This window comes from Mus caroli, unplaced genomic scaffold (genome assembly GCF_978045245.1).
Source record: "Mus caroli unplaced genomic scaffold, Mus_caroli_1 scaffold_20, whole genome shotgun sequence".
NCBI lineage: Eukaryota > Metazoa > Chordata > Mammalia > Rodentia > Muridae > Mus > Mus caroli.
The window spans coordinates 54,544,636-54,561,485 of NW_028227275.1; the positions used below are offsets into that span (position 1 = coordinate 54,544,636).

Sequence of the window (16,850 nt, forward strand, 5' to 3'; positions counted from 1 at the left end):
TATGTGCACGTTAATGCCGTGTGAACGAATGTTGAGGAGGATGAATGGGTATAACAGGACTTGTTAGAAAAGGCATGCCAAGGGTCAGCTTCTAGAAGGCCAGAACGCTTCCAGACTTTTGGCTGTGCCCGCGCGCCTCGGCGAAGGCAGCCCGCACCACCGCCCACCAAGTGGCTCCGAGGCGAGCTTGCTCCAGGCCCGCGCGCGCCCTTCCGCGCCGCGTGGTCGTTGCCATAGTTACAGACGCGGACCGTCGAGGGGGCGGGGCCGGCGCGTGCGCGTCATTCCTAGCGCGACGCTCTGCCGCGCCTCCCGCCTTTCTGTTCTCAGGCCTTCCGCGCGCACGGCAACCGTTCCACCTGCGCGCCTTCGCGCTCGCCGCCCACTCTGGTCCGGTTCTGCGCCGGCGCGGGGCCCTCTAGGACGCGCGGGGGATTTGTGAGACGCATGCGTAGTGCGCGGCCCGCCGCTTCGCTGTCTCTCGCGTTCCGCCGTTGCCACCTCCCCACGGGCAAGTGCGAGAGGGGAGCCGAGGGCCGCCGCCGCCGCCACCATGGGGGTAAGTGAGGCTGGAGAAGTAATGGGAGGTCCACCGCTGCCGTTCACCCTCTGCGTCCTCATTGTTTCTTGAATCCCCTCACGTGACCCTGACCCCTTAGAGTCTCACGTGACCCCCGGCCCCCACTTGACAAGAGTTCCCCACGCCGCGTTGTAAAGGTCCCCGCGTTGAGCCTAGCCCAGAAATTCTCTGGGAGCCCTCTTCTTCCTCCCCCCCCCCAGACCCCGTTCTCTTCGTGCCCCTTCCTGCCTCTCTGACCCTCTAGAAGGCCTCCCCACTCCCGAGCCCCTGCTGCGTCCCTGATATTAGCCCCTTGCTCCTTGAAGACACCCATCATCTGGCTGTCACGGTCCTAGCGGTTTCCTGCTACCTGAACTTGTAGGGAACTGAGGCAGGAAGGCAAGAAGGCGTGTGGCCAAGGTCACACTGATATGGCTTGGGCGCTGGACCCCATCCGGTGACTCCGGAGTCTCGATGGAATCTGCTTCCCACTGCTCAAGTCTCTGCCCAGCCAGTTCCCCTACACTTTTGAACCGTCTGCTACCAGCTTCTTCCTGCTCCAGATAAAACGTAGCCTTCCTTACCACACAGGCATGCCCGTTCAGCTTCTGGCTGCAGTAAAATGGATCTTAGAAGTTGGATTGTTCTTAGTCTTGTTACTGCAGGTGGCTTGCAATGGAAGAGGGGGTGGAGGTGTACAGATGAGTAGGGGGGATGAACTGGTTATAGTCCCAGCCTGGATGTATAGTAACCACCTGTTATGGTCTGACAGCAAGAAAATGCATTTTCATGGCCTTGCCTGGGATGTGCAGATCTAGGGTTGGGCAAAAGCACCCTCCTAAAAATGTAACTCTCTGATCGTAGGGTTCGTGTGGAATTTGCAACACCTTTAGCGAGTCCTGACTTTGGAACTAGATGTGCCTCAGTGGCAACCCCATCTTTAACGGCTAGCGGCATGACCCTGCAGGTGATGAGGCCTGGCTTGGTTTTATTCCGATTTGTGCGATGCACGTGACCTCCTCTTAGGATAGTGGTGAAGATTAAATGAGAAAATGGATGTAAATAGCCCACTAGGTGCTTTTAAGCGGTAGCTGCTATTTTGCTTATATTCTCAGCCTCACTTCAGTGATCTAAAATAGATTGGTGCTATTTTTATTCCTTTGGGTTTGTCCCTACTGTCACTAACCTAGATTTTTTTTTCCCTCTCTCACAAACAAATCAGTTTATTAGACAAAAGTAGTCTAGCTTGTGTCAAAACACTTATTTTGGAATCAATGTCAAAACAAAACTTGAGGGGTCTGGGGTTACATAGCTCCCTAGTAGAGTGTATGCTTAACATATGTGAGGCCCTGAGTTCGGTCTTCACAAAAAAACTCAAAACCTTCCAAAGCATTTGTCATAGTTCAGACAGTAATTTTTACTCAATATGAAGAAAATCAAGGCTGAGAGACTTTGGCATATTTAACTTCAATTTTAGTGAGCAGTTCCAGGCCCCTGCTGTTGTTGAAGCTAAATGAAATCAAGTTTCTAGTATTACTCATTAACTCTTTGCCCAGAATCAGCCACTGCAGACAAAGCCCTAAGAGGGTGACGTGCCTCAGGTTCTGTACTTATTCATTGGTGGCACTGAAGTCATGGGGCCCAGATACACTGGGTTTCCTTTGAGTCCCCATCTATTGCTCATACTGTGGAGATGTTTCTCACAACTCCCATCAGAGTGTCTCCTGGCCTAAAACTCAAAGCAGCAGAGACTTGAATTACCTTCATTGGGTCAGATCTGGAATACTCGCATTACTCTCATCAGTCCCCACCCCAGCCTCCATGCCCCACCTGCATAACTTGAAGCAGTTGTTCCTAGTAGTCGCCACCCATTCCCCTAGGAAGTGCCCTGCTTCGAAACCCCAGGCTGAGTGATAGTGGGAGCAGGTGGAACAACACCTCTCCCGGGTTCTACTACTGTTGGGTTTGAGTTAGAGGATAGATCTCTCCCCTTGCCAGAACCAGCTGGGTGGAAGCATTGATACTGAGGCCTAAGTGATGTCAAATCTCTTCTGGAAGCAGCCACTGATGGAGTTTGTTTGTGTGTTGTCTTTTTATTTCTCTTTGTGACTCCTAGACTAGTAAGGGGAGATTAGATCTGCAGCTACCCGGGGAAAGCAGTATTTATGTAGCATCAACATGAGCCACGTATGATGTCATGGAGGGATGTATGCTTTAGGGTTCAAGCCTGAATCTGAGCCTCCTGTTTGTACACACACTGGTATGTAAAGTAAATGTACTCCTGCCTGGTGGAGCTGAGTCCAACTGAGCTTGGTAAGACCTGTCAGAACGCTATGGCTCTATGACTTGAATTAGTAGCTTGTTCTCACAGCCGAGCTGTCTATAACACATCCTTTTTAGAAAAGCAGAAGCAGAGGCAGAGGGCTAGGGATATAGCTGTTCTATAGAGTGCCTGCCTGGCTTGCCTGAGGTCCTGGGTTTGATTCCTAGCACCTCGTAGACTGGGTAAAGTAATTCAAGCCTGTAATCCTAGCACTCAGGAAGAAGAGGCAGGAGGAGCAGAAGTTCAAGGTCATCCTTAGCCATATAACAAGTTAGGAGCCAACCTGAGCTATAGGAGATCCTGTGCCCCCCACCCCCAAAAAAGAATGCACGGGCAGAGTGTCTGACACTAGTGGGTTCCTGTAAACAGAGACCATCTCTAAAGCTGGAGATGAAGCTCAGTGTAACTTAGTAGCTGTGAATATGCTTTGGTCCTAGCACATGTACAGCTAAAAAGAGTTTAAATCCAATGCATAATATCATTTTATCTGTATAACAGCCCTTTGATTATTGCTGTAAGAATTATTAGGTCCATTCTATGGTTGAGGAAACTGAGGTTCTGACAAACTGAATAACTTGCCAAAAGGGCTTTAAGTAACATGCCTAAAGCCATAGCTATTAAGTGAAAGAGCTGAGAATCAAATCCAGGTCTCTTGACTCAAAAGCCCACAGTCTTTTTATTATATAAAGCTCCCTTGGGAACGACACTTAACCACAATGAGCTTTACTGTTCACTGTGCTTATTTCCCATTTTAATTAGACAAGTTTCCCTGCGTCCCTGCAGGACAGCCTTACCTCCACAAGGTTTCAGCGAAGCTAATTGGAACAGTGGGAGAGCACTCTAACTGGTGTTTGCTGGAGTTGCAGGAGAGCCCTGCCTGTGTGGCCCAGCCTGCCTCTCCCCTCACTCTGTGCTGGCTGTCGAGTGCTTAAGGGGTGTTGTCCATTATCTCAGTCTCCTTGGTAGTGGCCTTGACGGTTGCCTGGTGTGCCAGTCAGTCTGCAGAAGTCTCAGAAACCATGTTCCTGTGTTCAGAAATTAGATGTTGTGGAAGAACCCAGGTTTTGTGCTTTTGGGGTCCTGGGAGTCACACTTGGTTTCCAGCACCCTTAATCTTGTCCCACGGTGTGTTATGTGGCAGTCCAACAGCCCTCCACTCTCTGGCTTGGTAGGGTGGAGAAGGGAGCTTACATCTCCTTTGAATGTGAAGATATGTTAGCATCCCAGTTTGCCTGGAGATGTTCAAATGGTCATTTGGGGGTGGCAGGTGGGCATGGCCTTATCTGGTTGATGGAATGCTCATGTTCCTGATGCTCCATGGTACAGCTCTGGAGACTTCAGCTACTGTTTCTCTTTTCCCTGCCTCTACCTTAGCATGGAGGTGGTGTAAGAGGTGGCACTGTTGGGAATTGGTTCCCAGGTAAATGGGCATCAAGAAATTAGTTGCTCAGGGTGGTGGTGGCACACACTTCTAATCCCAGCACTTGGGAGGCAGAGGCAGGTGGATTTCTGAGTTGGAGGCCAGCCTGGTCTACACAGTGAGTTCCAGGACAGCCAGGGCTACACAGAGAAACCCTGTCTCAAAAAACAAAAAGAAAAAAGAAAGAAAGAAAAAAAGAAGTTAGTTGCTAAGTGGTTGCCTGAGAGTGCTTGAAGCCCTAGCTTTATCTCTGCAGGATATGAGAAGGTCTTTAGTGACTGAGCTGAAGTCTAGACAAAGGCTGCATCTGTGGCCTGGCCCCTCATGTCTCCATTTGGCCACTCCCTCCCTGGGGAACTGTGCATGAGTCATGCTCCCTTGGGCTTCAGTTTCTTAATGTATAAAGGTAAGTGATGGCTTCTACCCTGAGCCTTGACCCATGTATTCCTGTGAAAGTGCTTTGTTAATGGATTTCAGCGTGGTATTGAAGCCTATATTCCAGAGGGAAAATAAATCGGAAAACTGGTTGGAGGGGCTACTTCTGTTCCCATTTGCACCTCCGTGAAAACAGCCTCAGGCTGGGGGTATAGTTGAATGTTATACCACTGGCCTGGCATGCACAAGACCCTGAGTTCCATCCCCAGTACCACAAAGACCAACAAAAACCTGTATGTGAGCCGGGCGTGGTGGCGCACGTCTTTAATCACAGCACTCGGGAGGCAGAGGCAGGCAGATTTCTGAGGTCGAGGCCAGCCTGGTCTACAGAGTGAGTTCCAGGGCAGCCAAGGGCTATACAGAGAAACCTTGTCTCAAAACACCCCCCCCAAAAAAACCCAAACCAAACCAACCAAACAAAAAAAAACCCTGTATGTGCCTTTCTCAGGAGAGGTGAGAAATGAGAGCTAGCCTGGCTTCTAGCACAGTGATGGGAAGTATCTGGTGCTGGCAGTTTGCCTGTCAGAGAGTCTAATTCTTTTACCTTCTGATGCTGAAATACAAGTTTGGCAGTGCTGTTCCTTTGAACATCCAGGCTGAAGTTACGCTTTGGAGCTAGCCCGTCTGTTTAAAAGCTGGTTTTCAATTCATGTGAATGTGGATTGTTCAGTGCCCTGTCCTGGGGCCAGGCAGTGCCACAGTCACATTGGCATCGGTGGTATTTGACCTCTCTCCAGTGAGCTGTGAAAGATGTGTGGCTGGAGTCAGGAGATCTGGGCTACTGGTCCTCCCTGGTAGGGTGAACAAGAAGGTATCATTGAGTACCTTTCTGTAGCCTTAGTGATAACAGCACCAGGCAGGACTGGAGGCTTTAGTCTTAGACCAGGGCATGATGTGTTTTTGTTCTAGGACCTGGCAGGGAAAAAATAGAAAGCACTTTTGATGAAAAGTGGGGGTTGTAGCTCACACACTGGGGAGGCTGAGCCAGGGTGATTACTGTTGAGTTGGGGGCCTGCCTGAGCTTCAGTATGAAACCACTCTCTTCCCATGCCCCCACCAAAAAAAAAAAATTAGGGAGAAGGGATTTTGAAAGAGCCTCATATTAGCCTTCAAGTAGGGTCTAGTTAAGATGCAAGTAGGGACAATTTCTCTTTGTTGTGCCCCATCCCTGCTGTCATGCCCCTGCAACTTGGTCTTGCTGACCATGTGGAGCCTCTGCCCTGAAGTGAACCCATGAGGCCCTCAATCCACCCTTGACATCAGCAGGTGCATGGTGTGACTGCCACTTGGCCTGGGCTGGGCAGAGGTGCTGGGTGTGGCTCTGAATTGCTTCCACAGGGCTATCTCATAGTTAGAAGGCTGAGCCGGGCGTGGTGGCGCACGCCTTTAATCACAGCACTCGGGAGGCAGAGGCAGGCAGATTTCTGAGTTGGAGGCCAGCCTGGCCTACAAAATGAGTCCCAGGACAGCCAGAGCTATACAGAGAAACCCTGTCTCGAAAAATAAAAAAATAAAAAAATAATAAAAAAAAAAGAAAGAAAGAAAAGAAAAGAAATGCTGGTCTGGGGCCATCTTAGATCCTAGAACATTCCCCTAAATGTCCCTGAAATTGAGCATTCCTCCTTAGGAAGGAGCAGCCAAGTGAATATGTGTGACTGCTGGGCTACACATCCAGGTTTCTGTTGCAGGGTCAGGTTAACGGGTTCAAGGCCCCTTGGGTTCCTCTGAGTGAGTTGGCTATAGCCCTTCCAGTGGTGGTGTTTTCCTTGTTGCAGAGAAAGTCGAGCAAGGCCAAAGAGAAGAAGCAGAAACGATTGGAGGAGAGAGCGGCCATGGATGCTGTGTGTGCCAAAGTGGACGCTGCCAACAGGGTGACTCTCAGTTCCTCTCTCAACTTCAGCTTCTTTTTGTTTTTTTACTTTTTGGCGCCACCGAGTGGCAGATCTCTGGCACTGTCCACACAGGCCTGTGCCCACACACATTGGGAGGAGGGGCTGTGGTTGGCTCACGTGTTGAGGGTTGTGTGGAAAGGCTACAGGTCTTCCTGATGTGGAACATGGGGAGATTTTTGGGTGAGGAAACCTCTCGTGAGACATAACACATGGTTCTTAACTCTTCCTTCTTTCAGAGGTTACTGGCTGCCCATGCGTGCTGTAAGCTCTGCTTTACCCAAGGCTTCACTAGCCTGGTCCCTGGGACTGCTCAGAGGAGCAGCAGCTGTGAATCAGCTCTGTGGGATGGGGGGTGGGGCGTGTCAGAGCGGCTCTGGGAGCTTTCACCCTGAGACTGAGAGTTTGGCCTTGGTACCCTTCCTACATCGTGCTGTATTTCACATTTTGCCCTAATGGGGGTGGAGAGTGCACATGAATGTAAGTGTGTAAGCCCCTGGAGCTAGTGTTACTGGAAGTTGTAAGCTGTCCTGTATGGGTGCTAGGAAATGAACCCAGACCTTCTGAAAATGCAGTAAGCACTCTAACTCCCGAGCCATCCTTCTAGCCCAATACATTAATTTTTGTTAATTCCCATATTGGTAAATGGCTGTGCCTCTGAAATGATATTCTGCAAGGATGTGCTTTTCTATCTCGGTGACTGTCAGGTTGCAGTTAGTTGGCACTCTTGTCCCTGAAATATTCAAGCAGATTGGTCATTTCTTTCCTGGGTTAGCTGTACAGGGGCAGGCATTATGCCACAGGCTTGCTGATTGTTCTCTTTCACCACATTCATGGTGTCACACCTCCTTACTGTGTTGTCTTCCGTCATCTGTGTCTGCTCTCTGCCCCAGCTTGGAGACCCTCTGGAGGCGTTCCCAGTCTTCAAGAAGTACGACCGCAATGGGTGAGTTGCACTTAGCATTCCTAATGTCATCTGGTGCTCCTTGGAAATTCACTCCTCCAGCAAGCTCCATTATTCGAAAGCAGCAACTGGCTGTTGCCTCTTGTTGATGCAGTCAGTCTACCAGTTAAGGTGATGTAGGAACTGATGGGCGGAAGCATTGTGTGTAATTGAGGTTGTATGAGTACACACTTTGTAGACTAGGCTGGCCTCGAACTCAGAAATCTGCCTGCCTCTGCCTCCTGAGTGCTGGGATTAAAGGCGTGCCCAGCTCAGTGCTTCTTCCTTGAGTATACAGTATGTCGGCTGTTTAACACTAGTTAAAGTTCTTAGCCTGGCTTACCTAGTTTTGTAATCAGAAATGGGTCTAAAAGACCCATAAGCGGGGCTGGAGAGATGGCTCAGTAGTTAAGAACACTGACTGCTCTTCCAAAGGTCCTGAGTTCAAATCCCAGCAACCACATGGTGGCTCACAACCATCTGTAATGAGATGTGCACGCCTTTAATCCTAGCACTCAGGAGGCAGAGGCAGGCAGATCTCTGAGTTCAAGGCCAGCATGATCTACAAAGTGAGTTCCAGGATGGCCAGAGCTACATACATAAAGGCAGTCTCAAAAAACAAAGCCAAACAACAAAACAATAATTCAGTTCTTTGAAGAAAGTGACAGTGTACTGACATACATAAAAATAAATACATAAGTCTTTAAAAAAACAAAAAACAAAGGAGAGGAAAAAGGGTCATGAGTTTGAGAGCACTCTAGACTATACAGTAAGACACTGGCATTGTCATAAAAAATCAAAGAGCAAAAGGGAAGAAAGAAAAAGAAAAAAGATTAGGGTCTAATGGCCCTTTCCTTAGGAGTTAGGAGGGTTAAACCCAAAGCTCTGCTCCATGGAGCCTGCTGACAGTGAATATGGCTGTTGTGACTGCTGTCTCAGGTGGCATTCAGGTCTGGTTGCAGGCCCTTTTCCTTTGCCCTCCTGAGTGGTAGGTAGTCTGCTGTGCTGCCTTGGCTCAGGGAGGTCAGAGGTTACAGTTCCTCTATGTGATGGTAGAGAGTGGTTGGACCTTTCATTAGCATCCCTGGAATAAGTCACTCGGGCCCCTCAAGCCTTGGTTTCTTAGCTGTCAGGTAGGATGTGCGAGAAAGTAGTGAGGTAAGCTGAGGAGATAGGAACAGGTACCCAGGTAGAGAGTGAACACGGTGTGGAGGGGCAGCTGTGTAAATTCTTCTTTTTTTTTTTTTTTTAAGATTTTTTATTTATTATATGTAAGTACATTGTAGCTGTCCTCAGACACTCCAGAAGAGGGAGTCAGATCTCATTACGGATGGTTGTGAGCCACCATGTGGTTGCTGGGATTTGAACTCCGGACCTTCGGAAGAGCAGTCGGGTGCTCTTACCCACTGAGCCATCTCACCAGCCCCTACTGTGTAAATTCTTAAGCCCTGTGGCATGACTTTTTATAGTTACATGGCAATGATGGAGTCAGTTCAGTCCACTGACTCTTCTGTCTGCCCATCTGGGATCTGAAATGTGATGAGCAGTTCCTAGCTCTGCTACTCAGGTTTGGAAAGTCGCGGTGTGGTTAGAGATCTCTTCCTGGGATTTTACTTACTAGTTTTTATGTGCTGTGTTTCTATTGACTTGCAAAAATCTGGACCTACTCTGAAGCAAGCCACACCAGGAGTCTGAGCTGCTCTAGAGCCTTGCATTTCATATGGTTCCTGTAGCTGTGATCCTTCTTCAGCATGCCTCTGACAGCATTTGAGAAGCTCAGGCAGAGGGGTTTTTATGAGTTTGAGGGCTGCATACTGATTCAACCCTGCCCCCCCCTCCCCCCAGATATGTGGAGAGACCAAAAATAAAAGTGCAGATGAATGTAGGCTGGCCTTTGGGTATTTTCTAGCTAATAGGTGCAGGGCTGGGAGTGGATGGTTCTTACGTGATACTTGTGAAGGAAGGCTCTTCCAAAGGCAGGAGGTTAAGATCGTGCCAGTCAGCAGAGATGACAGTTGATTCCAGTGGGAACTTCCACTGTGACGATTGTGTCAAAGACTCATGAAAGATGCTCCGTGGGAATTCTTTTTTTTTTTTTTTTTTTTTTTAAGATTTATTTATTATATGTAAGTACACTGTAGCTGTCTTCAGACACTCCAGAAGAGGGCGCCAGATCTCGTTGCGGATGGTTGTGAGCCACCATGTGGTTGCTGGGATTTGAACTCTGGACCTTTGGAAGAGCAGTCGGGTGCTCTTACCCACTGAGCCATCTCACCAGCCCGTGGGAATTCTTTAAAGGCTTAATTTTAGACAGATGTGCCTATCATTTTAGTATTTAGGAGGCCGAAGCAGAAGGGTCATGAGTTCATGGTGCACAGCTTTAATCAATCCTCTCAGTGTTCAGGAGGCAGAGGCAGCCTAATCTCTTGCGTTTGAAACCAGTCTGCTCTACATAGTGAGGCCAGCTAGGCCACATTTAGAAACCCTGTTTCGGGCTGGAGAGATGGCTCAGTGGGTAAGAGCACCCGACTGCTCTTCCGAAGGTCCAGAGTTCAAATCCCAGCATGGTGGCTCACAACCACCCATAATGAGAGCTGACACCCTCTCCTGGTGCATCTGAAGACAGCTACAGTGTACTTAGATATAATAATAAATAAATCTTTAAAAAAAAAAAAAAAAAAGAAACCCTGTTTCCAGACAGACAACAACACTGATGAGTGGACCCAAACCTGATGGCTTGCATTTGATCCCCTGATATCCCGTGGTAGCAGAAAACCAGTTTCCTGAAATTGTCCCCTGACCTCTGAGTGGGTCTTTACTCACTACCCCCACCCCCACCATACACACATGTTGCTTTTTGTCTTTTTAGATAGGGTCTTACCATGTAGACTATATAGCCTTGGCTGTCCTGGAACTAGCTTTTTGTGCTCTATAGACCTGATCTACAGACCAGGCTGATTTCAAACTGTCAGAGATCAGTCTGTTTCTGTCTCCTGAGTGCTAGGATTAAAGGTGTGTCCCATCACACTCAATAACTTAAAAATAAATATTTGTTTCATTTTCAATGTGTGTGTGTATGTGGGTATGTGTACATGGACGCAAGTGTCCTGAGGCCAGGGGCATCTGGAGCTCCAGTTACAGGCCATCATGAGTGGCCTGAGGTGGGTGTTGGGTGCCAAACTCAGGGCCCTAGAAGAGCAGCAACTGATCTTAACTGCCGAGCCAGTACTCTAGCTCCTTTCCCCATTTTTTTGGTTTTTTTGTTTTTTTTGTTTTTTCGAGACAGGGTTTCTCTGTATAGTCCTGGCTCTCCTGGAACTCACTTTGTAGACCAGGCTGGCCTCGAACTCAGAAATCCACCTGCCTCTGCCTCCCGAGTGCTGTGATTAAAGGCGTGCGCCACCATGCCCGGCTCCCCATTTTTTTAAAGCTTGGGTTTTTCGGACTAGTTTCTCTGTCTCTTTAGAAAGAGGGACCAGCCGGGCGTGGTGGCGCACGCCTTTAATCCCAGCACTCGGGAGGCAGAGGCAGGTGGATTTCTGAGTTCGAGGCCAGCCTGGTCTACAAAGTGAGTTCCAGGACAGCCAGGGCTATACAGAAAAACCCTGTCTCGAAAAACCAAAAAAAAAAAAAAATAGAAAGAGGGACCTTAATGTCTAGAGCGGTGGTTTAGACCCTGTTCTACCTGTGTAATGAGATGTCAGTCACCATTGGGTGTTATGAGGAAGAAGAGGCAAGCACATGGGACTAGGCTACAGAAGGGTATTTGGTTTCAGTCTTCTTGAAAGGCCCAGGTCACCCAGATTCTTGTAAAGGCATGACAGATGGATAAGAGACCTGGTCCTATGACAGCTGAGTGAGAGAAGGGCAGAGACTATAGTTAGCCGGACATGTGCCTACAAACAGCTAGGGAACAGTGTTCCTGGTAACATATTATTAGGTATATTACTAGAATCTCAGGGGACTGAGCAGGTATGGGAAAATAGAAAAGTAGCCAAGAAAGAGCAGATGACAGATGAGTCTGATCAGAACAGTCCAGGAAATGGGCCTTGTGGCAGGATGGTGGCCATATGATGACAGTTGTTAATCCTAGGTCTGGAAAACTTGGTTTTTCCTTTTAGGGTACCTGAGACTGGCATGCCTCCCTGACAATCATTCAAAAAGGAATAGCAGTGTCCTGGTGGGAGCCCCAGGCCTGATGCCCCCCTGTCTGCTTCTCAGGTTGAATGTCTCCATTGAATGTAAGCGAGTGTCTGGATTGGAGCCAGCCACTGTGGACTGGGCCTTCGACCTGACCAAAACCAATATGCAGACGATGTAAGCATGGCCCTACCAAGGCAACCCGCTACCCAATGGCTTTCCTCCAAGGCCCCTGTCCTGATTGCCCCAACTCCCCAGGTATGAGCAAAGTGAGTGGGGCTGGAAGGACCGAGAAAAACGGGAGGAAATGACCGATGACCGAGCCTGGTACCTCATTGCTTGGGAAAACAGTTCCATCCCAGTTGCCTTTTCTCACTTCCGGTTTGATGTGGAGTGCGGGGATGAAGTCCTGTACTGGTAGGAACTGAGGCTGACAGTGGGGTAGAGGGGAGGAAACCAGGTGGCAGAGCCCACTGGCCCTCTTTAGGTTTAAGGCCTGCCTGGGGCTGCAGGCTCCTCCAGTGGGTCTAGGCGCTCATTCCTCTGCTTTCTCTGTTAGCTATGAAGTGCAGCTGGAAAGCAAGGTACGGCGGAAAGGCCTAGGGAAGTTCCTCATTCAGATCCTGCAGCTCATGGCCAACAGGTAAGGAGCTGCTGTACTGTTCCGGGGAAAGAACTGACCAAGGAGGTGGCTTCCTTGGACTTCCTCAAAGAGAAAGGCATCTACCCTGTCAGGAAGATGACTCTGCTTTGCCGAGGCTCCAAGTTATGAGGGCAAGTGGGGCAGATCCCTGACACTGAGGCAATCTGACCAACCTGCTGTGGTGGGAGGGGTTTAGTGTCAAGGTGCCCAAGACCTCTGCAGGCTAGAGGAGGGGTAGACGTAGGAGAGAGGGGAGGCCTGACCTTACCTTCTGTGTGTGTGTGTCCGTCCGTCCCCCATGTCCGAGTCCATCCGTCTGTCATTCTCACTGCCCCGGCCCCCGCCCCCCAATATTTGAGACAGAGTTTCTGTGTGGCCCTGGCTGTCCTGGAATACTCTATAGGTCAGGCTGGCCTTAAATTCACAGATCTCTGCCTCTGCCCCTCAGCCCCTCTTTCCTGTGTGCGTGTGTATGCACTGTGTTGGTGTTGTTACTTTTAGAGGCCAGCAGAGGGTGTCAGACTCCTTGGAACTAGAGTTATAGAAGGCTTTCCACCATAATGTCAGTTCAGTGCTAAAGATTTAACCCGGGGCTGGTGAGATGGCTCAGTGGGTAAGAGCACCCGACTGTTCTTCCGAAGGTCAGGAGTTCAAATCCCAGCAACCACATGGTGGCTCACAACCATCCGTAACAAGATCTGACTCCCTCTTCTGGAGTGTCTAAAGACAGCTACAGTGTACTTACATATAATAAATAAATCTTTAAAAAAAAAAAAGATTTAACCCCAGGTCCTCTGCAAGAGCAGTCAGTGCGCTTGACCCCTGAACTAAGTCCTGAGACATTTCTCCAAACCCCCCCCCTTTTTTTTTAATTAATTAATTTATTTTTTATGTATGTGAGTACACTGTAGCTGTCTTCAGACACATCAGAAGAGGGCATTGAATCCCTTTTAAAGATGGTTGTGAGCCAGCACGTGGTTGCTAGGGATTGAACTCAGGACTCAGGAAGGGCAGCCAGCGCTCTTAACCCCTGAGCTCCTCAGACATTTCTCCAACCCTTTCTTAAAAATATACATTTTTCATAAGCCAGGTGCGGCATGGTGGCGCACGCCTTTAATCCCAGCACTCGGGAGGCAGAGGCAGGTGGATTTCTGAGTTCGAGGCCAGCTTGGTCTACAGAGTGAGTTCCAGGACAGCCAGGGCTACACAGAGAAACCCTGTCTCGAAAATCCTAAATAAATACATAAATACATACATACATACATACATACACATTTTTATTTTTGTGTATGTGTGTGCCTGCCATGTGAGTACAGTGCTTGCAGAGGCCAGAAGAATGTTGGGATATCCTAGATCTTGAGGTACAGGCAAGAAGATAGGAATTACCCTATGGCTAGGACAGGAACCCCAGTCCTCTGGAAGACCAGAAGTGTTGTACAGTGCTGGACCATCTGTCTAGCCTTTGGATTCTGTTTCTAAAAGGTGCTCACTCTGCTTTCTTCCAGCACACAGATGAAGAAGGTGATGCTAACTGTTTTTAAACATAATCATGGCGCCTATCAGTTCTTCAGAGAGGCACTGCAGTAAGGAGCAAAGCTCGGGTGTGGTCCCTCAGGGTGGTCAGGGTGGACCCTTTGCTGGTTCCCAGGTGCCTGCCTGCCCTCATCCTGGTCCTAGTCAGTGTTCATGGGCATTGGGGTTTGTGCCATCTTATCCCACTGCCTTCTGACTTAGTCCTTGCACCCCCCGTTCCAGAGGTCTCAGAAGGTTGGAGAACTTCTTGACTCAGGGAGCAAAACATTTTCCTTGCCAACACCCAAGTCTTTTTCTTGTCTGTCTTTGCAGGTTTGAAATTGATGACTCTTCACCCAGCATGTCTGGTTGCTGTGGGGAGGACTGTTCCTATGAGATTCTGAGCCGGAGGACCAAGTTTGGGGACAGTCAGCACTCCCACACAGGTGGCCACTGTGGTGGCTGTTGTCACTGAACTCCTAGAACCACTTTGAAGGGAAGTCACTCTCCTTAGGCCTGTCCCCTCCCTGGTCTTATGCCACTTGCCAGGTACCCTCAGAGCTGTGGGTGCCTTAGTTCTGCATGAGCCAGGCATATCCTGAACACAGAACCTTGGGGAGCAGTGACCCCAGCTGCCTTTCCACCTCCCTCCTGGAAAAGCAGAATGCCAGGAGGGAGCACCGAGGAGAAGGTGCCGTGAGATTGACAGGTTGGCTGTCAAGCCCATCCTTGTGCAGTAGCTGCCTACTTACTTAGTTCTTGGGCCCCTAAAATGGAAGGCTTCCCTCTTGTCTGCAGCTGAGTTCCTGACCGGGTTGCACACCGTGCCCCATATGGACAAATGGAATGTTAATACCCACGTTTGTAAAAGGCCTGGAGTCTGCTGGTCCCCAGAAAGAACTGGATACAAATCTGGGCATACAACAGACCTTGGACATCTTTTCTCTGGGGACAAAGTGTTCTTTCAGACACTGTGTAGCCCTTGATGTCAAGGTGCAAAGGTTTGCACTGTAATCTTAGAGATCCACAGGTGGTGTCTTGGGACCAGCCGACTTGAGGAGGGAGTCTGCCTCCATCACTGTCAGTAAGACAGAGAAGATCTGGAAGAGCCGTCTCTTATGTGTTTGTCAGAGGGATGTGGCATCTCTGGGCCTTTGGACTTAGCTGCATTTTCATGATCTTGACTTGACCTTTTTATTCAAGAAGGAAGTCAAAGTCCTGCCTGTTCTCACACCTCTCTTCTCAGCCCAGATACCTCTGTTCTTAGTCTCAAGGGGAATAACATCAGGGAGCCTCTTGTCTTCCCCCAGAAGAAGCCTTCCTTCCTGGTATAGCTGAATCCATTTCTTCCTATTCTTGGTGCTGATAGCTCTCTGAAGGTGGGGTACTTCCCTGCCACCCTCCCTGTCTGAGGGGCCCCAGCCAGCAGCAGGCCCCTTTGCCTGTTCTCCCCAGCCCTGCCCCTCACCGCCTCAATGAGGCACTCATGCCACTGTCTTGGCACCCCTGGGATGCCTTTCAGTGGCGCACCACTGCTTTCCTGTCACGGGTGCCACCCTACAGTGACAGGCTAGAGCCAGAAGGCCTTCCTCCTCAGGGGAGACAGGCTTAGAACTTGAACTCGCCCTGACCTCTGGATCCTGTTCTTCAAGGAAGCAAAACCAAATCCTTACCTAGGAAAACAGACTTGCCACTTCCCCATTGCTACCCCTGAGTTCCACCCTGGGAGGCATGGCAAAGAGCTTGCCTTTGTTTCAGTTGCTTTCGGAGACTCTGCTACTGAGGTCTGTTCACCTTACCCCAGCCTGACTCAGGCTATCTGTTCTGGCAAGTCTCCCCAAAGCAGTCACCTCTTGCCCAGATCCTTGGCTTGTGCAGTAGCCTGGACGCGGAGAGTCCTTCCTTGCTTGGTCTGTCTTCTGTTGAGCACTCAGTGCTGTTGTTAGCCCTTGGCCTTGCCTGGGAGAAGGCCTTGCAGCTTTACACTGGAATAGGTCTGCCTTTGTCTGGCTTGCTAGCTTCTGGGCTATACCTCTGGATAGAGTTGGAGCTGCCCAGAAGGGATTGGCATGCTCCTCCGAGATCATGAGACAGGAATATGCTTGCAGGAGTTATTCCCTAATCTCTGTCTGTCTTAGATCATGAATCTCTGATACCTCCTACTTAGGGGTCCAGAAGGAACCCCCAGTGTAAGCCCCATGTGAGTGTCTCCAGTTACTGGACACCTAGCACCAGGACTCATGGTGCTCAGTGCCTGCCCTGCTCCCCACCCTCTGCAGGCCCCATCCCAAAGGGCCCTTCAGGATCTCTCACTGGACCAGCGGGATGGTGGCCAAGCCCAGCAGGTTATTCCTGTGGGTGTTAGGCCCAGTGGTTCGTCAGGCCAGGCATCTTCTACCGCCCTCTTGATTTTGAGAAACAGCAGGTCTAGTCTACTGTACCAGGCTCTTTTGTATTTTTGTTCCAGGAGTGTTAAGATGGTTTTAAAAGGTTTCGTTTTGTTTTAGTGAACCTATTCCATTTCAGGTTATTTTTGTTGCTGTTAAATGTTTATGGTTCTTTTTAACCTTTTCTGGAGGGTTGGGGGGTTATTTTTGTTTTTAAGAGGAAAGTTGGAAGGTAATTTTGTTTTATATTTTTTTTCCTAGCAGTTCATTATCACTGGAATCAAAGGGGAAAAAAAATCATCTCTCTTTGTATCCATTTTATTTGTATGTCATTAATAAAGAGATACTTTGTGCAGATGCTGGGATGGCATCCAGATACTGGGTGCCATGGGCAGTGGGTGTCAGGCTTGGGCTTTGGAGGTGCAAGGCTGTTCTGGCCCCACACCCTTCCTGCAAAGGAAGCCTCATGGAGCCCAAGTGCATGTGTTTGTGCCATTTCCCAGCAGTTGTTGGGTGAGGTAAGGGATGTCAGAATACCGTCTGCTTGGCATCCGGGAGCAGACCCAGAGCCAGGCACTGTGACTTGGGGCATCAGTGCC

At 49.4% G+C, this 16,850-nt stretch overlaps 1 protein-coding gene across 1 annotated transcript; it reads left to right on the plus strand.

Moving 5' to 3' along the window:
• The first annotated feature begins 312 nt into the window (after nucleotides 1-312).
• Naa40 (N-alpha-acetyltransferase 40, NatD catalytic subunit) lies at nucleotides 313-16,606 on the plus strand. The gene is made up of 8 exons (XM_021152157.2): nucleotides 313-559; nucleotides 6,513-6,608; nucleotides 7,520-7,572; nucleotides 11,791-11,886; nucleotides 11,968-12,126; nucleotides 12,269-12,352; nucleotides 13,858-13,935; nucleotides 14,198-16,606. Exons 1-8 carry the CDS (start codon nucleotides 554-556, stop codon nucleotides 14,337-14,339), a joined length of 714 nt encoding a protein of 237 aa, XP_021007816.1. The 5' UTR covers nucleotides 313-553; the 3' UTR covers nucleotides 14,340-16,606.
• The last annotated feature ends 244 nt before the right edge of the window (nucleotides 16,607-16,850 follow it).